General features: G+C 51.3%; 3 protein-coding genes across 3 annotated transcripts; 1 reads left to right on the forward strand and 2 right to left on the reverse strand.

Moving 5' to 3' along the window:
* Positions 1-1,718: 1,718 nt before the first annotated feature.
* LOC124688197 (early nodulin-like protein 1) lies at positions 1,719-2,482 on the reverse strand. Its single transcript, XM_047221912.1, has 2 exons — positions 2,299-2,482; positions 1,719-2,170 (listed from the first exon to the last, which is right to left on the reverse strand). Exons 1-2 carry the CDS (start codon positions 2,480-2,482, stop codon positions 1,719-1,721), a joined length of 636 nt encoding a protein of 211 aa, XP_047077868.1.
* A 6,629-nt stretch (positions 2,483-9,111) lies between these two features.
* LOC124688198 (tRNA (guanine(9)-N1)-methyltransferase) lies at positions 9,112-11,887 on the forward strand. The gene is made up of 3 exons (XM_047221913.1): positions 9,112-9,573; positions 10,289-10,648; positions 11,271-11,887. Exons 1-3 carry the CDS (start codon positions 9,169-9,171, stop codon positions 11,571-11,573), a joined length of 1,068 nt encoding a protein of 355 aa, XP_047077869.1. The 5' UTR covers positions 9,112-9,168; the 3' UTR covers positions 11,574-11,887.
* Positions 11,888-16,574: 4,687 nt separating this feature from the next.
* LOC124688199 (nuclear transcription factor Y subunit B-3-like) lies at positions 16,575-17,354 on the reverse strand. Its single transcript, XM_047221914.1, has one exon. The coding sequence runs from the start codon at positions 17,352-17,354 to the stop codon at positions 16,575-16,577; it is 780 nt and encodes a 259-aa protein (XP_047077870.1).
* Between the last annotated feature and the right edge of the window lie 4,364 nt (positions 17,355-21,718).

Genomic DNA, 21,718 nt, shown 5'->3' on the forward strand with positions numbered 1-21,718 from the left:
GCAGCGAAGCAAAAAATCGTTGTATAGGGGACAACCTTCCTCCACCGGGCCTCCTCTATTCCCTGCCGCTGTTGTCGGCATAACTGCCTGCTGCAGCCACGAGCGGCCAACGACGCTATCGCCTGCCTTGTTGCCCTCCCTGCTCCAGCCATGGCATGTGTCGGTCCTCCATCGCCCCCGACCTCCTTCTAAACCTAGGTGAACCATCCTCACACCCTACTACCTAAAACCCTAAGATCTCGTCACTGGGGAGTCAATGCATCGGCTGATCGGCACCCCCAAGATAAGTCTATTCATCACTGCCAGTCACGTTGTCCTTGTTTTTGTCACGATCGATTTCATCGTCTTGCTCATATCAAGTCGTCGTTGCAGTAGCTATCACGCATCGCCCCACCACGCACCCCACATGGCCGCTTCAGCGCTAACGGATGTATAAGGAAATAGGATTTGCCTCGTGAAGGATTACAATGGGTAAGGTATAACTAGGATAGAGGAGTACCGGGCCTTTGAGCAACGAGTCGGCTTCTGTGGGAGTGGGACTTGCTTTTGGAAGGACTCACCCCTCCCGGAATGGAACATGTTCTTGCTAAGGTTTTTTCTCGGCCGATATTTCTGAAATCTCGTTGAAAACTGGTTATTCCGATTACCATGGAGACAATTTTCTACCGATTTTTTTATACCGGTATTGACATAATTATGTTTAAATTTGGAAAATCGATAAATTTTGAATGAATATATAAATACATTCACAAATCACGGGCGATATTATGACTGGTATTTCCTGTACCGATGCCCAACGGTATATTTTTCCCATACGGAGAAAATAAAACCTTCATCCATTGTGCTGTCTGTTGAATGTTTGACTTATTGTTCATTCAGAAGCTGCTTACCTATGTGAACTATCTCGTCGCCCCCCTCTTCCGTATCCATTTTGCTGCCTGTTGTATGTTTGACTTGTTCATTCACAAGCTGCTTACCTATGTATCTTATCATCATCCGCAACGGCCGGTTCGGCGCGCGGTTGTGCAGGCACGAGCCAAGGACCAACGAGATAGTTCAGATCGGGAAGTCTATCGACGGAACAACTGATACATATAAAACGCAACTAATAACACAAACATTCCAAGAGAATTACCTCCTAAATTCGCAAAAAAAGAGAGATAAATACATCCTACCGACAAGTAGGATCACAAGGTTCTTACTGAAAGGATAAGCAGGTGCCGTTCTTTCTTTTCTAACCCTTGATGACTTGATGCAACTGAAGCAGTTCCGCTGCTCAGGAGCACCCACTCTGCAGTCTATGCTGCCTTGCCGTTGCCGGGAGCCGCTTCTCCTTCAGCATGGCAACTGCTTATCCTTTCAAGGCGGCTGAATCGGCTTGGGATACTCAGGCTCCGCTTCAAACACAAGCGTTTGGAAGCAGTCAATCGGGCAATTTCAGATGGCAAAATGTATGCCGAAAACGTGAAGACACCCTACACAGTTGACAGGAAAACCTCGATGGTACATGAACGGCACATGGCGAAATTTATTTCCATTTTATTTCAGGGGATCGAATGGATTACACATAAGGTTTCGCCCAACTAATTTTTCTCCCTAACAGATGAGGTGTTCGTCCTCCCTACCACTGCCTTAGATCTCAAAACTAACATTAATCCCTACACCGATGTGACACACACACTACAAATCGATAATCCAACATGCTTCTCTAAATAAGATCACGCGAACGCGATCATGGCGATGACACCGGCAAGCAGACAGGTTACAAGCGAGAAGCCAGCTGCGAGGGCGCGGCTAGATGCACCACTGGGCTCGGCCAGCGGACTCGGGCCGAAACTGGTGGGCGTGGACCCGCCGGCGCTGGACCCGTACCCCGGAGATGCCGGAGCCGAGACGACTGGGCTGGAGGCGCTGCCGAAGCCGGCGGAGGGCGGAGACGCCGGAGACGCCGGAGCGGCGGCCAGCGCGGAGTGCGCCACGACGCGCACGATCATCCGCTGGCCCGCCTCGCAGTGCCCCGGCACGCCGCTGACGAAGTAGAAGAAGCCGGGACGGTCGAACGTGAACTTGGTGTCGCCGTCCGTGAACCGGCTCACGGGGGTCGTCGTGCTGCACATCTTGTAGTCGTCGTGGTTCACCACGAACACCGAGTCGCTCGCGTACTTGAAATCTGACATGCCACCACGAACGCAGATGCATCAGTTATATGTGTCGCATCAATGGCGACGAAGCAAATGCTATGCATGCAAGAGTCGGAGATCGATCGGGTTAGATCTAAATGTGATAGTAACTGCTTACCCAGGACGTCGCCTACTTGGAAGCGGTTCTTCTTGGCCCAGTGGTTGTACGTCTCGGTGCCGTTGCCCGACGGGAGCGCCCACCCCCTCACGTCGCCGACGCTGTACACCGCCGGAATCGACGACGACGGCGGCACCGAGGCCGCCAGCAGAATGCAGATCATAGCAGCGACGACGCTGGCCATTGTAGGTTGAGTATGTAGAAACTTGGGAACTCTGTGTGACCAAACTCGAAACAAGATCGATTGGTCGACACAGGAGGAAGCTTTATGACTAGTGTGGCGTGTGTGGCAGTTGTTTAAATAGAGAGCTTGGAAGCAAGAAACGCCGGCGAAGAGGGAGAGTACGTTGGGTACGTGCGCGAGATATCGGTGGGCAGTTGCAGAAGAGACGTTGGATTCTTTTCTGCAGAGGAGGATCAGAGGAACGTTGGAAAGGAGAGGAGTTATGTTGATGAGGTCAATGATGGGCTCTATGGGCCTCAGTCGCGCTCAAGGATGGCCCCGTTGGAAAGTACAGACTTTGGGAGGCGATTTACACAAAAATAACCCAAAAATGAAAGAAAAGCACAGACTAACCCTCCGGCGAAACTATTTCACCAATCTAACCCTTTTGTGTGGCGCCCCTCCCACGGGCGCCACAAATGCCAGTGTGGCGCCCCTCCTGCCGGCGCCACACACCCAGCCGACGTGGCCCCCTCGCCGCTGAGCTGGTACGCCCATCCGACGTGGCAGCATGTGTGGCGCCCCTCCCAACGGCGCCACACATGCACTTGGAATCTCCCAAAACATACTGTGAGACAAATCCTCTGGGACTTAGCCGTTTTGCGAGGCTCGATGTGTGGCGCCGATGCCACGGGCGCCACACCAGCCTGTGTGGCGCCGATGCCACGGGCGCCACACATAGAGGCTCGCGAAAACGGCTAAGGACTTATCGTCCGGAGCCCCTGGATGTTTTCGACCCAATAGTTCATATAAGTTGGCATGTGTGGCGCCGATGCCACGGGCGCCACACAATTGTGGCGCCAGTGGGAAGGGCGCCACACATGGACTTGTGTTGAAAACATGAAAAATTCTACCAAACTCCAACAGTTACGAGTACAACATTGGACACAACAAGTAGCAATTTCATGACATACACATATAACACTTCATAGGTCACATTGTAGCACGTAGATTCAAACAACAAGTAGCATTACGGACCATGGTTCGAAATGACATAGGGTTCACAAATCGATACTTATGAATATAGAGTTCACAACAACACGTAGCACATCCTAGTAGCGTCCTCGACGTGCCGTCCTCGCGGGCTGCTTCCGGACGGCCATCCTCTTCGTCCGCTGCCGTGGCTGTTGTTGCTGCTGCTCCTGCTGCTCGTCCTGCTCGTCCTGCTCCTCCTCCTCCTCCTCCTCCTCCTCCTCATCTGAAGAGAACGGCTCGTTGTTCCTCATCCTCGACAAAGCTGATCTCCGCGGCGGCCCGTCATCCTCCTCAGTGACAACCTTCTTTCCTCGGTTGACATAATCTTCCGGAGTGTACCGGTTTGGAGCCTTGCCCCTTGGTTTCAACTGGTAAGCTGACCGTGGGGCTTGCTTGGAGGTATGCTTTGGAAGTATGCCTTGACTCAGAATTAGGTCGTCCTCAGGAGGAATCTTCACAAACATGAACACATGAGATTACAAAAGTTGAAATTAGTAAGAACATGTTTCACAGCAACAAAATAGTCCATACCTGCGGTTCTTCAGAAGAGGAGGATGTAGGGATTTCGCCTTCGCGGCAACCTAGCAAGTTCGCTAACCGCCGCATCTTTCGTGCAGTGTTCTGCGTCATGAAACTCATGGTTACAAAGCCACCAGAACATAATAGTGTACATTCAAAGTTGGTGATCATACCTTAATGAAATTCCGCAACGGTCCGACAGGCTTTTCATCTCTGTGGCTCTGCTCCCACATAATCTCGCACTCCTCAGCTGTTTTTTGGATCTCCTCCCGCTGTGAGAAACATAGCATACACAATTTAAGCGAGCACATGGCAATCTAGATGATGTACTAGTTAGTGAGAGAATCCATTACCACGAAGTTCAGCTCGGAAGCAATAGAAGTCGATCTCCCTCTGCGAGCAAAAGTGTCGTGCTGGCTTTGCCCAACCTCATCGAACTGGATGGGGTCGTCCAAGATCTCCTCACGATACGCGCGCTTCACTAACTCGATACGCGTGTTCTGATGGAACCACTCGAGGTAGTTGTTGAAAGCGGTGAAGTCGTGAGGCACAATCTGCTCGGGGCCAGCATTCCGTGCCGCTTCCAAGCGGTGTTGGAACAGCTGCGATGTGGCCGCTATGATGGACTGGCCAATTTGTGATCTTCCTCTGCCGCTGCCTATCAAGCCTGCAAGAATCAACAAGTTAGTTTGTACCTCTTCTATCAAGAATCTTCCATCGCATGATTCCAGAAGTTTACCTATGAAGCGCCTTGTCCGTGTCTTGCCACATTGGTGGGCACTCCTGATACAGCCCAAACTGTCTCATCACTCTTTGCGGCTGGTGGTGTTCAACAAGCCACATGCATATGAGTGGGCAGCGCATACGCCAGAACCGTGCCTCCTCCGTGCACTTGTGGTTGAGGTCAGCCATCCCCGCGCCAATATGGTAGTAGCTACCATATGGCTCCCATTCCACCTGCAGCATACAAATATTTAGAACATGCCAGTAGAATCAATCAAAACTAGGATTGCAACTCCGCGGTGATCGGTTACCCGCTCAGCGGTAAGAGTGTCCAACTCCGCGGTGTACTCGCATGTACATGACCATTGGATCGCTCGTCATCTCCGAGACATTGTCCCAAAGGTATGCCCAAGTGGGCTCCCGATCGAGGAAAGTGAGGGTGATGAGGCCATGGCGTCTCGGTGAGTACCACGGGACGCCCAACTGATAGGCGGTCCCAGCTCCATACGGAAAGTAGGAGCATGCATCCACCAATACCGCCGCTCCCAGTCCTGCTCCCAGTCCTGCGACAAGCTTCGTCCAACTGCGTACATAAGATATTTGGTTACTATGTCTAGCACACTACTATAGGAAAATAGTACATAGAACAAATCATCACCTGCCGGTAGAGGTAGGCAAGTGCCGCTGTTCCCCAACTCCACCGGTCATCCAACACCGTAAGCGCCTTCAGCCAACACCAATGGGCCAGCTTCCCCCACTGTCAGGAAAGAGAGTCCTCGAAATCATGTACCATAAGTACACGCGGGCGTACGTCCTCCGAGTGTCCTCGTTGGCCTCTTCCGGGCATTCTCCAAAGTTAGTCCTGATCCATTCGAAAGACGCGCCGGTGGGAACTCTCTTCTTTGGTTACGGTGGCGGCGGAGGAACCCCGCCAATAAGCGCCTCCATCTGCTGGCGCCACCCATCGAAGCTGTGTTCATACACGGTGGCTCGCCACTGAATAGGTAGTGCAAGGATCATGGAAACATCCTGGAGAGTAGGGGCCATCTCGCCGGCCCTCAAGTGGAAGGTGTGAGTCTCCGGCCTCCACCGGTCGACAAGGGCGGTGAGTGCCGAGGGGTTCATGTGTGGCCCCCACGGCTTACAAGGGATATGAACGGCATAAGACCGGTAGGCCGGATGAACTCCGTGTACCTCTCGTCATACGGTATATCCGCTGTGCCATGGTAACGAATCTTCAAAGGGTGAAGATCCGTTCCCCTCTCCGTCATATGAACAGCCCGGTGCATCCTGTCGTACTCTTCATCCAGAAGCCACACCATCCTACATGTTTACACAACCATATTATGATTCATTCCACTAACAAAAATGAGCAACACATACATGAGAATATATCTAACTTTCGAATCACCTATACATCACACATACATGAGAGTTCATATCCAAATACATCACACATATGAATTTCGTAAGACATACCATTCCTAGGCACATAATAGACATATGTAAGACAATAGAATGCATTTTCTAAGCTCCAATTTTGCCTTTCACCATATACATATATAAGGTTCCATACATACACACATACATCAAATACATACATATACATTCATATCTAGGGATAGAACACCATATGAGTTATTCCTTCACATACACATTCATGAAATTTGATGCCTATGGTTCCTCCACAAATCTAGGATACATACATATCTAGGGTTCCTTCAAACATCTTTGGATACAATGCATACAATCTAGCAAAATTTAACATCTATGGTTCAAACACATGCATACAATCTATGGTTCCAACAAATCTATGGTTCAAACACATGCATACAAATCTATGGTTCAAACACAACCAAAATTTCCAATCTAGGATGAATCGAAGGGAACGAATTAAACCGGAGCAAATCTTGGATGAATCGAAGGGGAACGAAGGGGAATACCTTGAGGATTGTATGGGGATTGATTTGGCCGGCCAGATCTGTCCAATCCGTGGAGGATTTGGTGGGGGGCGGCGGAGAGGCGGCCGGCGGCGGCGGTTGGAGGAGAGAAAGAGAGGAGAGAAAGAAGAGAAAGAGAGGGTCGGGCTGGGGGCGGGCGCGGGCGCCACACTTAAGTGGACGTGTGGCGCCCGTGGCATCGGCGCCACACAGGCTGGTGTGGCGCCCGTGGCATCGGCGCCACACATCGAGCCTCGCAAAACGGCTAAGTCCCAGAGGATTTGTCTCACAGTATGTTTTGGGGGATTCCAAGTGCATGTGTGGCGCCGTTGGGAGGGGCGCCACACATGCTGCCACGTCGGATGGGCGCACCAGCTCAGCGGCGAGGGGGCCACGTCGGCTGGGTGTGTGGCGCCGGCAGGAGGGGAGCCACATGGGCATGTGTGGCGCCCGTGGGAGGGGCGCCACACAAAAGGGTTAGATTGGTGAAATAGTTTCGCCGGAGGGTTAGTCTGTGCTTTTCTTTCACTTTTGGGTTATTTTTGTGTAAATCGCCACTTTGGGATGTCAGATTTGTGCACATGTTACCCTAGAAAAAGATTTGTGCACGTGTTCCTAGTCCTAGAGAAGGGAAGCTCCCTATTTTTTTGAACAAAGGAGACCCCGGTGGCATTTCATTCCATTAACACGTGATAGGTACAATTTGCAAGTAAGTCCCTGGCAACACTCGCCCTAAAGAACCTAGTATTTGAAGAAAGGACATGCACATTTACAAAAAACAACCCAAAACAAAAGCTGAAAAAGCAATCAGGTCCTCAGGCATCTCCGCCACAGATTGTCGACGTCCTCAAGGCGTCACCACCGAGGAACAAGGGAAGGATGCTCGAAATTCCTCTTCCAACGAAGAACCACCGTCACTGGGCACCTCCAAGCCGCCGGGGACGAACCACTTGGCGGCGAGGACGCATCAAGCTCCAGCCGCAAACGCGGTGAAAGGCCTCCACATCGGAGGTTGAATAGAGGCCACCTTGCCAGCCGAAGGTTGTGGAGGCGATGATGTCGTCCGCGTGGTTGAGCTCGAAGTCGCCGCGCCATCGTAGCATAGGCCAGCGCAACCTGAAGAAGATCACAACATCATCGCCTCCTCTCCCCTCACCACACGGCAGGACAAAGAAGAAGATGAACTGGAGCTCCAACCCTCCATATCACATCCGCGATTGAACCAGAATACAACTTTATTGGAAGAGATGGTGGCCTTCTCCTCCACTACCAGCTCCGACCCGAGAAGCATGGCAGCAAGAAACAAGAACCCTAGACCCCAGATTTGTCTGCCAAGATCTGGTCCGCAACAAACTACCGACGTAAAGCCATTCTTCACAAGGGTAAGACGAAGGAAACCTAGACTACTATGTAGAGTGGGAGGCCAACCTCCTATCTCTCCCCCACTCCGACCGGCGATGCCGCCGAAGGAGGGATATAGAGGAGCCGGGGAGGAGAAGACGACTCTCAAGAGAATATATGAGAGAGAGAGACAGACACACACACACCACACAGGGAGAGAAGAGAAGGGGGAATGAGAGCCACCTCTGGAACACCCTCGGGGAGCTCCCTATTTGGTGGATCATATTTGATGCCCCTTATATCGCTTAGCGCGCCAACATACACCTCTTCGATGGACTTGGGGCGCACGATGATGGATCTCGTTGGGTGCGTCGATGATGACGGACTGGACTAGCCAGGAAAGAGTACTGACATGGTTAGAGAAATGAAATAGAAAGAGAAAAGGGAATGAAAAATACAGTTTGGCTATGCTAATGAGGAGCATGACCCACTCATCAGTACCCTACTTGAAGTTTGTGTCTAGCACACACAACACGCTCAATAGGTGGGGAATGACCTGCAGACATCAAACATATTATTAAACCGTGGCAAACAGAAAGTCTATTTAGGGCACGTGGCTGAACATTACTCCCTCTGTTTCAATGAATAATGCATCCATGTTTGTCGTGTTTTTCTCTTTCATCACGAACTAATCAAAATACATTAATGATTTTTAGTATAAAATTAACATCATTAGAAATTATTTTTCAGTATGAATCCAAAGATACTAATTAAGTACAATATAATTAAGATTATATGCTTCATTTTTTGATTAAAATTTGTTTTAGAATACGTGTGTGCTATTCATTGTATAGTATTTTGTATCCTAAGCTTTTTTTGTAAGGTTTTTTTTGACGTGGTTTTTTAAAGGAATTGTATCCGAAGCGTTCAATAGCCCTTTTTGGGCACGGGATGCTCAGAGTTGAGCTGGTATCTACGCCGGCACGGAACATGTTAACCTCCTGAAGAGGCGTATTCAAGAAGTACGTCAGGCAGCATTAGATTACGGCCATATGGTGCTAGTGTTCAGATTGCACCGAGAAACCCAAACCCTTCTCTGAAACACAGGACTGCTCCGGTTTCCGGCGGCGGCGGCGGCGGCGCGTTGAGATGGCTGACGGCACGGAGAGCGAGCAGGCCGCGGTTGTGGTGAACGGGAATCCTCCGCAGCTGACGAAGAGCGCAAGGAAGAAGCAGCTGAAGCAGGAGCGGCAGGCGGCGCGGAAGGCCGAACGGAAGGTGGCCGAGAAGGCGCGCCGGCGCGCCGACATAGAGAGGCGGAGGCGCGAGTGGGAGGAGTCGCTGGCCGCGGCGCCATCGGCGGAGGCGCGCGAAGAGATGCTGGCGGCACGCAGGGAGACACGGCTCGAGCGGGTGGGGAAGCACGTGGAGGAGCGCGGCGCGCGTGCAGAGAGGCTCCGGCGTGCCGCCGAGGGCGCCGGGCAGAAGGTGGTGCTCGACCTCGAGTTCGCCGACCTTATGCGGCCCAACGAGATTCACAGCCTCACCCAGCAGGTGAAATTCCCCTTTTCTTTCTTCTCGCCTTCTTCTCGCTGTACTATTTTTGAACTTTGAACGCATACCAAGTAGCCTCGATGGTTGGAGTAAGGGGAACTAAAACGGAATCGTGTGATTCTTGATGATTAAGCTAGCTCGTATGTCGCTAATGCATGAGCAGAGTCTCTGGTATTGTCTATATAATTGGTGAACTGAATTTGGTATTTAGATCAACACTATGCGAAGGTTGTATTTGTTGAATGTTCAGGTAAGCTACTTCATCTGCTGTAGCAAAAGATTGAGTGGCCCTTTCACTATAATTTTGATTGGTGGGATGATTATATGTATCAGAACTCAGAAGGAATGAATGATGTTAACAATCGGGTTGTTAGTGAAACACATAGGGTGGAACATTTATTTGTGGTGACACGACCTATTTCTTGCACAGATGATTATTTTTCTTCAAGAACTTGTCAATTTGTGCTGTACTGCTATCAAATGTTAATGATGGATGTACCCAATTCTCTTTTGTCTATCTGAAACATCTAAAGCAATGCTCTGATATTGAATCAAAATTCACTAGTATCAGCATCAGGAAAAAAAAGAGAGTATAGCATATCCATTATTGTGGACTTAAATATATCTAAATGCCTATGCCTACCATGATACTTTCTACTTCATTGAATGTCTAGTCTGAGTAAACGTCGCAACCATCGACTAACACAAGCTACAGATCATGTACTGCTATGCAGTGAATGGAAGATCAGCAACCCCAGCTCATCTATGGTTGACAGGGTGCAGCGGAGAAATGGGGACCCAGGTTCAAAGGATCCCTGGCTTTGATAAGTGGATCATAGAAAAAGAGTCCAAGTCCTATCTTGAAGCATTTGCAGATTGTAAGGAAAATCTTGTGTATCTTACAGCGGATGCTGAGACTGTGCTTGATGATCTAGACATGTCGAAAATATATATTATTGGTGGTCTGGTGGACCGGAACAGATGCAAGGGCATAACACAGAAAAAGGCAGTTGATCAGGGCATTCAGTCCGCCAAGCTCCCCATTGGAAATTATTTGAAGATGTCGAGTTCTCAGGTGCGCATATGCATGCCCCTCTATTTTTTTTGTTAGCTTGCCCAGTTGATACCATAGACTTTGTTGCCTCTGTGAATTGTAGATTTATTGTGTTTCTATTTCAAATTTGATGTTATATACCTCGGATATGCGTTGACCCTTGACATGCCAAGATGTGTAGGTGTTGTCATGATGTATTTTTCAGATAATATGGACAATTTAATTATCATATGACTCGTCATTCCTCAAACCTGAAGAGCATTTTAGAAAGGGGAAATATACCACACATTTTTTGCTGATTTTCTACAAAGTACTATTTTTCACATCAATGTACAACCTCTGTTCACTAATATAACACATTTAAGCAAGCTAAATTAGCTTGCTACAATGGCTTATATTAGTGAACGGAGGGAGTAGCAATTATAAGAGCCCTGTGTATTTTGTGCTGCTACTTAATTTTAACTATGACCACATGGTCGTTTCATGGGTGCATCTAGGTGCCAGCTTTTACTTTTTTATTTACACTACTACGTGAAAACAGTTGCTACACTATATCTGGCTTTAAGTCTTGGCTTCAGATGATTTGGGAAAGCTATGTTCAGAATCGAAGATTACCGACTTCCCTTGTGCGTTGCTCATGCAGGTTCTTACCGTCAACCAAGTGTTTGAGATCATGCAAAAGTTTGTGGAAACAAAGGACTGGAAGACTGCATTCTTTCATGTGATCCCACCGAGGAAACGAGGAGAAGCTGGAGCTGCAGACGACGAGGCCGAAGCAAGCCTGGGCGATGATGCTGCACTTGAAGGGACTACAAACGGAGATCATCCCGAGGGAGACCTTGAGAAGTCCTCTGATGAGGAAGCAGATGATGATGATGCTGGTGATGAAGAAGATGGCGTCGCTAAGAAAAGGCACTGTGTTAGAAGTGAAAATGGGAAGTGTTAGTACCACTCTTCCGGAGCTGTGGTGGACTATGTTATCTTCCGGGAAGAGCAGAGCGAAAGAGCAATCCGCTGCGCTGTCGACTGAAAGATGACTCATGTCCAGGTTTATCGTTATATTAGTTTTGCAGTACTGCTTCGTTTACTCTGGTTTGTGTTTTTGGGAGTGCTCTCTGTTCTCTGCTCTCGTGGTACTCCTATTTCTATTGCTTTATCAGCACTACTACCTGTACTTTGGGGCGGAGGGAGTAATGAGCTATGCTAAACGTGACTCTGCACAAATAGAACTACAGATAAATAGAGTGCTCTCTTGTCATCCTTTCCTGTTTGGGGCGTACTGAGGATCCTCCGGAGGATAATTCCGGTTGAACCTCCGACTCCTCCGAATGACACGTGTCCAAGGACCACTAACCACGTGCAAGCACAACTTACCCCTTCCTCCTGACACAGAAAAGAAAACTGAAAAAAAATCGAGACATCGAGTCTTCCTCCCCGCATCATCCTCTTCAAAGAAGAAGTCCGGCGAGGGACCTAGCCGGCAAAGCATCAACTCCGGTTGAAAGGACCGCCGCTTCTCCTTGCAGCACATGTGCATCTTCCTTGTAGTACCGTCTCCAACCACTTCTCCTTGCAGCACATGTGCATCTTCCTTGTAGTACCGTCTCCAACCAATCGGAGCACCGCCGTTCGCCCATGGCAGCACCGCCGGTAGCACCTCCGTTACCCATGGCAGCACCGCCGGTAGCACCGCCGCTCCCACCGGCAACACCGTCGTTCCCGCCGGCAGCACTGTCGCTCGACTTTTGAAGCACATGCGGCTAGTCTTTGCAGCTTCGTTCGCCCATGGCAGCACCGCCGCCCCCGCCGGGAGCAGTGTCGCCAGACTTTTGAAGCACCTGCGGCCAGTCATTGCAACTCCGGCGACCGGGAGTTGTAGCACCGTCACCCGGCTTTTGAAGCACATGCGGTCAGTCTTTGCAGCTCCGACGACGAGGAGTTGTAGCACCGTCGCCCGGCATTTGAAGCACCTTCGGCCGGCCTTTGCAGCTCCGGTGACAAGGGTTGCACCCACGGCCGGCCTTCGCAACTCCGTTGACGAGGGGTTGCAGCAGCGGTGGCCGGCCTTTGCAGCTACGGCGACGACGGGTTGCAGCACCCGCGGCCGGCCTTTGCAGCGCCGGTGACGGGGGTTGCAGCTCCACCTTCTTGATGTCGCATGGATGGCCGCCTCGGCGCCGCCACCACCTTGTTGCAGCTGCGTCATAGCGCCGCCATGGCGCCGACGAGCTTGGACTTCGCACTCGCCATGGCTGCCCTTGTTAGCAGCACCCGGTGGAGACTGCCAGAACTGGGCGAGAAATGGCGCCGACGCGAGCTGGGATCAGGCTGGTGGCAACGCCGGCTGAGATCTCGCCGGCGACGCGCGTGAGGGGCGGGGCAGCAGCTGACCGGCATGGTGGAGCTCGTAGGATACGGGCAGAAAAGTGTGGAACGGGTGAAGAAGGGAAGAGATAAGGCAATGTGGTGGGCCCCCACCCATCGCTGTCTCACCACGTGGGGGACGCGTGTCGGGCTGTTAGCGCGCGATGTGAACGATCCAACGACGTGCTATCCGGAGGCACGGCGCGACGAAGCCTCCGGCGGAAACGCAGCATTTTCCTTCCTGTTTTGCACAAAATGAACCCCTAGGGGTCAGCCCACGGATAGGAATGAGGCTGTATCCTCTGTAATGACCTATTTCAGACACAATTAATCCGTTAGGGTCAGCCCACGGGTAGGAATGAGCTCCTTATCCCATTTCAGCCAATTGGCCAACATATGAATGAAATAGTAGCACCACAAACTGAATAAATAGCTAATAAATTACCACTAATTAGGGAATCATATAGTTCACACGCTATAGTACCGAATCAAAGTGCAAAAGGACACATGTTTCATACTGAATAGACAAAGTAAGATAGAGATGTGAAATCAGGCATCACGTTGGCGGATGATTGTTTGATTCTTATCGAACCAAACACAGTTTGCCAGGTCCATGATGCTCAAGTCCGCGAACATGACATGGTTGACCTTGGTGAAATTTGGCCTTGGCCTCAATGGCTAGTCTCTTTAATTTCAAGTGCTCTCTTTTGGAGGTCCATACAACTAGAACATGTGACATCTTTCTCCCATCGCTTGGCATTCCTCTTGGCATTTGCCTCCTCCTTCTCGGCCATCAACCCCTATATATCGCAATCAATGCAAGTGCGGAAGCATCACGTTTGAGATCCGCCTTGGTGGCCTTGTGCCCCCTTGGCCGAGGTAAACAACCACCATTGCTTGGGCCACCCTTTTCAAGATCAGTGAACGATGATACATTGCGCCCCTATGTCTGAGAGCCTTTTCGTATGTACCATAACATAGTTCACACTTGGGACATTCCTTGATCCCCATCCATCGATGAATTTGGGAGGGAGGGAACTTTCTACGCTCATGAAAGTACTTTGTAACCTTCTGCGGCTAAGGTTGCTGCAGCAACGCCGACGAATTCAACGGGAAGAGTGGCGAGAGTGGGAGTGTGCCACCGGCGGATGGCCCTAGGAGGACAAGAGAGGGACTCGCTTAGACGCCGGCGCGACCACATTCCAAGCCTAAATTTGGGTTGTCCATGTATGTCGAGCCCATAGGTTAGGCATTTTGTTCCTCCCGCTAAAAAAAAGGTTATTTTGTGTCCACCTATCTACGCAGACGAAGATATATAGCATTTTTTTTAGATGGAAGACATATAGCATTGATCCGTTTAATTAGGTCAGGCCGCTTGTTTAGTTTAGAAACAAGTCATCCCTATACAAATGTACAACTGCCCGGTACTCATCACTGTGAACTCGAGGGTGTGAGTTCAGTGCTCGTCGGAAGTTTTTAGCAAAGCAGTAGTACACGTGACAGGGGGAAGTAGACGCTAGACAGGTGAATGAAACGAGGGCAGTGGTACGTGCGCATGGGCATGGACGGGCGAGCTGGTACGCAGAGGACGCTGCATGCATGGCTACAGGGGATTCAGGTCCGGCCGGGTACCTATTTCGTCACGCGGTCAGGAGGCGCAGCAGCAAGAAACCAAAGAAGATCCGGCCTGACCTCACACGGTCGTGCGTACAGTAGGCCGGTCAGCTCCATAGGGAAGGAGCTGGCGACTGGCGAGGGAGCTCACAAAACTAGGCCGGGCTGCGCCCTGCGGTTCCCGAAGCGGCATGCAGTGGAGCAGGGGAAACGAAGCGAGACCCTGATTACAGTTTACTGAGACATGCAGCGGCCGCAGCAGCATATTTTTTCAACAACAGCAGCAGCATATTTTAACCTGGCGGAACCAGAATCGAAGCGGAACCTGCTCTTGCCCGGCACTTGTCGTGCGCCTCAGCCCGATGCGGATAACACGATCGACGTGCTACGCGCCACAACCGTACGCATACACGTACTGTACAATCATTTCAATCATATTTTTTAAAACACTTGGCCCTCGTGGGGGCGACTAGGGTTCCCCTCGCGCTACAACCCCCTCCTGCTCCCCTTCCCTTGCCGCCACCCGAGAAGGGCTCCAGACAAGCCCACGTGTCATGTTGGTGAATATGGCGGTGGCCTCATGCAGAGAGGCAACCTCGACCGTGTGCCTAATAGCGTGCGTAGATGCTGCTGACCGGCGTCCTGGCCGCGCGAGCAGCAGGGCAACGACAGATGTGTGTCGTGTGTGGACTGCTTCGTTTGCTCATGCCAGACCCCAAAGGTCAGATCTCAACCTTTTACTTGGCTCTTTCCTCCCCGTCAGTCTGTCATCGTCCTTAGTCCGCACACAGACGATGGTTGGGAAACTGGTGGGGTGAACCGAGTTCGGGATAAATCCTTGACCACAATGGCGGCGATGCTTTGGGTGTCTTTTGCATCCATGGAGGCACTACTGAGGTCCCACCTCCCCAACCCTACCGCCATCTCGGGTGAAAGCTCAAAATCTACTTTGGATCGGATGGCGGCGGCGCTATGGACGCTATTCCCTCCTTGGAGGCACCATATGGGGTTCGGTAGTGTAGCTAGTGATTGGTGGGAGTCAATTCAACGGTGTCTCTTCGATTAGGGTTCCCGCTACTGGTTCCTGTGAGTTGGGAGGGGATATGATTCCCCTTCCCAGTGACATCACCATTGTAACAAGGAAATATCATTGGGCTCATTTTTGCGTTCATTACCGTTACCGTGCTCTTGCCATCTTTGCTATAGGACCCTGCATCTTCGTGTTCAATGGCTACTCACAAGTTTACCCTTTTCCGCCCTGGTCATCCTTTGTGTGAAGCTTTAAGTTGCACTGGTGTACTCAACGCAACGAGGAGGTTTGCGCGGTCTGGTCTTCTTTGGTGGCCTCTTGGAATGCACCTCTCTTTGTTCTAGGGTGAACATCTCCTTCATCTGAGCCCCCTTTGAACCAAGGCTTGAGAGTAAGGTCCCTCTTCGGAAATGGAGGAGGATGGTGCTTTCCATTAATCACATGAAACTGATCATTTAGCGCTACTCTCATATCGACTAGCTGACGTGCTGCAGTTGTTTGCTTCTCTTGGCGTTCAAGCGAGTAGCTAGGACAGCGTTTGCATCAGGCTGAGCTTTTTTGTTTTCTGTGTCTGCTTGAGTTATGAGTTGTGTTCTAAGCGGTTAACAACATCCTTGTACTCAGACATCAATGCCTTCAGTTGAAAACCATAATCCAACTGCTAATCTTGCATTGCCATGAAGCTAATCGATTGCAATGAACTCTTGCATCTATCTTCGGTTACAAGATAGTTCTCGCTACTCGGTGGTCGCATGACTAAGATAAGAAAATAGTGCGCTTGCTAGTTGCTACATGGAAAAAGTAAAACTGGGTGCTGGAAATAACCTCGTCGCCACGCGAACGTAGCAAAATTAAGCACACTAGAGAAGTACTAGTAGACACTAGCAAGCCGAGCGCAAAGCTACTGCGCGATGTGTGCGACAAGGATCGGTGCCACCACTACTTGTATCCGAACGGCTGCTGGTGCTCGTAGTTGGAAGCAGGCGGCGTGCTTGCACCACCGTTGCCGTTGCCGCTGCTGCCACTCCCGTCGCCGTTTCCCCCGTTCCCGGGCGCGTACATTCCTGCGTAGTACGCGGCCATCCCTTGCTCGCCGCCATACATCTCGTACTGCGCGTACTGGCCGTGGTGCGGCGGCATGAGGAACGGATGATGGTGCGGCGTCGGTGGCGGCACGGTGCCCCCGTACATGGGCGCGCCGGCGTGCATCTGCATATCGTGGTGAGGCACCATGGACGACACGCCCCCACGGGACTTGAGCATCATCGGCGGCATACCGCCGTGGCCGTGGTGGTGCTCGCCTCGTGCGCCGATGCCGAGGGCGCCGGCGCCGCGCGCCTCGCCCTCGAACTCGCGGAAGCGGTGGAGGTAGACGCTGAGCGGGTCGACGTAGTCGTCGAAGCCGAGGCGGCTCATGGCCCAGAGCACGTCCTCGGCGGTGATGGTCTTGCGCTGCTCGCGCTGGCACCGCTCGTTGGCCTCCCCGGTGATGAAGCTGATGTACTCGGACACGCACTCCTGGATCGTCTCCTTGGCGTCGTCCGAGATCTTGGCGTGCGGCGGCAGCACGCGCCGCATGATGCGGATCACGTTCGCGATCGGCATCAGCCGGTCCTGCTCGCGTATCATCGCGGCTGGCGCCCCAGAAGCCGCCCCGCCGCCGTTGCCGGCCGTCACCGCCGCGCCGCCGTTCGCCGTGCCGGGGAAACCCATATCCATCTGCGGCTAGCCGGCCTGATCGAGCTAGGGTTGCTCCTCGAGAACGTGTGATGGACAGTTGTGCACACAAAGTGTCGCTTGCTATCTTCTGTCGCCGGAGTATGTGTCGTGTGCTCTTTGTGATGTGCGAGGATACGTTAAATAGGAAGCTACGAGGTGCGTACGTTTGACCAGAGGAGCTACTCCATGGCATGGCTAAAAAGAGAGGTCTGTGCGCCGCGAGGCGTCGCGGCGTGTGTGCGTGACAAGTGGCAGCGGCTTCCCTGTGATTGAATTACTGCTCCATCTGTGCACTGGTGATGCCGTGCGTGACCATGGCATGCATGCTGTGCATTGAGCCGTGGAATCGCGTTAATTATTCAAACAGAGCCGGTGGCCAACCAGGTAGCTTTGCTATTTCCCAACACACGGGCGCCCAATTAAAGATGCAACCGGGCCTACCCTCTTTTATGCAAAAAAATGATATAATTTATACAAAATATTGATGTCATCATAATTCATTTTGTTGAACTGAAAGAGGGGAAACGGTATACTTCCTCCATATCAATTTATTAGCATATAACACATTTTGAGAAATTTTTTAACTGCTAATTTGATCAACAAAATATAAGATATATATACCAAAAAAGTTATACCATTGAAACTTCTTTTGAATACAAATCAAATTGTACAATTTTTATGGTACATATCTCATATTTTATTGACTAAATTAATGGTTTAATTATTTTCTCAAAGTGTCTAATACCCTAATGAACCGATATGAATTGGAAGTAGTAGGAGTATCCTGATCCAGAATTCCGAGGAGGACATCAAGAACCTCAAATTCCTGCTGATGTGTTTCGAGGACATGCCAGGCCTTAAGATCATTTTTTTACAAAAGCGAAGTCATTGTGATGGGTCAACCTTTAGAGGAACAAGTCCGGATCGCCAACCTGCTGAACTGTAAGGGAGGATCCTTCCCGTTCGTTTACCTGGGCCTCCCGATCTCGGACCGAAAGCTGTCGACCGAACAGTGGCTGTTTCTAGTCCGCAAGCTTGGCGTCAAGATAGAGCCTTGGCTTGGCAAGCTTCTTACCTCGGGTGGTAGGCTAACGCTGTCTAATGCCTGTCTCGATAACCTGCCCATTTTTTCCATGGGCTTTTTTTTTGCTTCAAGACATGATTCATGCTAAGTTTGACTCCCTCCGATCTAGATTCTTTTGGGAGGGCTCAGGGCCGAAAAGGAAGTATCATATGGTAAACTGGCCTACGGTATGTAGACCTAAGACCATGGGTGGTCTAGAGCTGCTTAATTAACACGAAGAAGATGAACATCGCCTCGCTGACCAAGTGGATATGGAGGTTGTACCAAGATGAAGACAACATCTGGTCCAGGGTGATAAAAGCGAAATATCCCGATGCCAACAACTTGCTCGAAGGGTCGGGGCAAGGGGGCTCACAAACCTACATACAATCAAGCATTACTTTGCTATGGGAGCTAAATTTTTGGTTAGAGACGGGGGTCGCACGCGGTTCTGGCTTGACTGGTGGATCGGGGACGCCCCTCTGCAAGCTTCGTTTCCTTCCTTGTTCGCCATTTGTGACTCACCGGAGGCCCTTGTTTCTCAAGTATGCCAACCGGATGCTCTGGTCGTTCGCTTCCGCCGCTCCTTGGACCAAGTGGGCCTAGCTCAATGGCAAGAAATTGTGTCCATGCTTGATGAAGTCAACCTGAACACGGGCGCTGATCAGGTCACCTGGCACCTCGAGGCCTCTGGCGTTTTCTCGGTCAAATCGATGTATGCCAAACTGTCGCAGGGGCGATAGTGGCAAATTACAAGGATGTTTGGGCAGCGGCGGTGCCGCTTAAGATCAATTTTTTTCCTGGCAACTGATCCTTGATAAGCTCCCCTCCACCCTACAGATTGCTTCGAGACATGGCCCGACGAACGGGTGTTGTGCCCTCTGTGGCAATCCCGAGGACGCGGCGCACATTTTCTTCCAATGTCCCCTCATTTTCTTCCAATGTTCCCTCATTTTCTTCCAATGTTCCATCACATCGTTTGCTTGGAATGTGCTGCGCCAACAGCTGGGTTGCAATTGGCGTCCTGCAAATTTCGCCCAGTTTCACCACATAGTGTCTAGTTTGTCGGGGTCCCCTAGGAGGTTACTTTGGTTGCTCTTCCTTGCTCAGTCTTGGGCGCTGTGGCATATACGCAATAAGCTTACCATTGAAAAAAAGTTCCCTAATCATCCTGGTGATATCATCTATAAAACGACTAATTTTTTGCAGCTGTGGAGTATACACTCCAAGAGTAAGGACCAGGAGGGTCTGTGCTGTATGACCAATGAACTTCGCGAGCTATATTTCTCCGCAAGATCAAGCCCCTGAAGCCTTCTGCCCCTCTTGTCACCGCCAAGTCCGTGGCTAATGCTGGAAGTTGGATCGGAAGGGCCGTTTTGCTTCTCCCAGCAGCTCTGCCTCGATTTTAGTCTAGTCCGGTGTGTGTAGGGCGTGTGATGTCTTCTACTAGTAGTTATGACGCTGTTATCTTCTGGATTTGTGCTTAAGCTGGTTTCCCCAGCATGTCTGTAACTCTGTTCGAACTGATGCTGGTTTTATTAATTTAAAGTTGGGTTTGTGAGGCCTTTTATCTAAAAACACTGACCCATTTGCATCTATACATCCAATAGTTACTGATTCAGATTTACTGCTCGTGCTGCCTCCGGCAAAACATAAATTGATTTATTGCCGTGGATTCATGCACATATGTTTATTTGAAATTTCCAAGAAATTGCTACGGGCTCGAGTCTTGTGCCTCTTCCGATTTATAGGAATTATGTATGATTGGAGGATTTGGATCCTTCAGAATTTTCAAAGGTCATTTGATTTAAATGATTATAATCTTTCGGAATTCCTACAAAGGATTCCTTTGGACTCTCTTTTAACGGAAAATTTCCTTCCAGACCATTCTCATGTTAGAATTTCTTTTCCTATGATTCAGACACGTATACTAATCTTGTAATGTTCTATAGCTTTCTATGTTGTATGATTTAAGATAACATGTCATTCCAATCCTATGATTTTTCTATTCCCACATTATATGAATCTTGCAAATCAAAGAGGCCCTGACCAATAAGAAAAATAAACACTCAACTTGTACTCGCTAGACACACCCAAACTCAAATCAAGGAATAAATGCATGCAGCTGGTGACCTGGTGTGGCAAACATGCTGCCAAGCATGCATGCGTCCGTGCTGTGCTGGGTGCTTAGGGCATCTCCAACGGGGCGACCCAAACCGCGCCCGCGCGTCCGGATGGGTCGAGCCGGACAAAAACGCGGCCCAGCGCGCGGACCCATCCCTAAAACGGATGGCCGCGGCGTCCGGGATGACCCAAACCCGGCCCAAATCTGGGGCGAGTTTGCGTGGCCGCGGACGCCGAATGCTGGTCGCTCGCGTCCACCCCTTGTCCGCCCCTGGCCCGCCTGTCTGTCTCCCAAACCAGAAACACTCCACTCCACTCCCAAAACCTAGAGATGGCCGACGAAGCGACTGCCGCCGCCACCGCCTGCACCGCCACCATCGGAGACGAGGCACTGCTCGAGGACGTTGCCGCTCCTCCCGTGTCGGAGGCTCCTGAACTGGACGCTCCGGTGGTGGTGGAGGCCGGGCAGGCAACGAAGAAGGCGAAGCCCGACCTCACCGCGGAGCAGAGGAAGATCGAGAGCAAGAAGCGGGGCAAGCGCCGCAGGGCGCTCGAGCAACGGAAGAGGGATGTCGCTGCCGCGGAGGAGCGGCAGCGGGCGGCGGAGCAGCTCCTCCAACTCAAGACGGAGGCGAAGGCGAACGTCATGCAAGAGCATGCCATGCTCTTTTACGGCCACGCAGTGCTCGCTCAGCACTTGATCCTCCCGGGCGCCGGCACGACCTCGGGGGGGAGCTCGGCCTCGTCCGTGACCCGACCCCTTCCTCCAAGGTCGACATCCCTGCCGACTGCCTCGTTTGGGTACACGCCCGTCGCGCAGGAATTGGGGGCGCAGTCGGCGCGGTACGCGTACCCGTCACGGGATGGGTCACCGGAGGTGGGCGAGTCCTTCACGGGGCCGTCTCCTTCGTCCATTGACCTGAACCGTGCGCCGGCGAACTCCAAAGGCCCCAAGCACATGGGATCAGCAGCGATGGCCGGAGCACGCAACCTGCTCGAAGATTTGTCGGCCGAGCGCGCGCCGCCTCCGATGCCGGCATCGTCCACCGTGCAGGCCCCTCCGTCCTACACGCAGACAATGCCGACGACCATGCCCTATGCTTCAACCGAGCAGGCTCCCCAGCCACCTCCCATTGACACACAGCAGGACAGCACTGCCTGTCCCGGCAGCATTAAC

This window comes from Lolium rigidum, chromosome 2 (assembly GCF_022539505.1).
Source record: "Lolium rigidum isolate FL_2022 chromosome 2, APGP_CSIRO_Lrig_0.1, whole genome shotgun sequence".
NCBI classification, from domain to species: Eukaryota; Viridiplantae; Streptophyta; class Magnoliopsida; order Poales; family Poaceae; genus Lolium; species Lolium rigidum.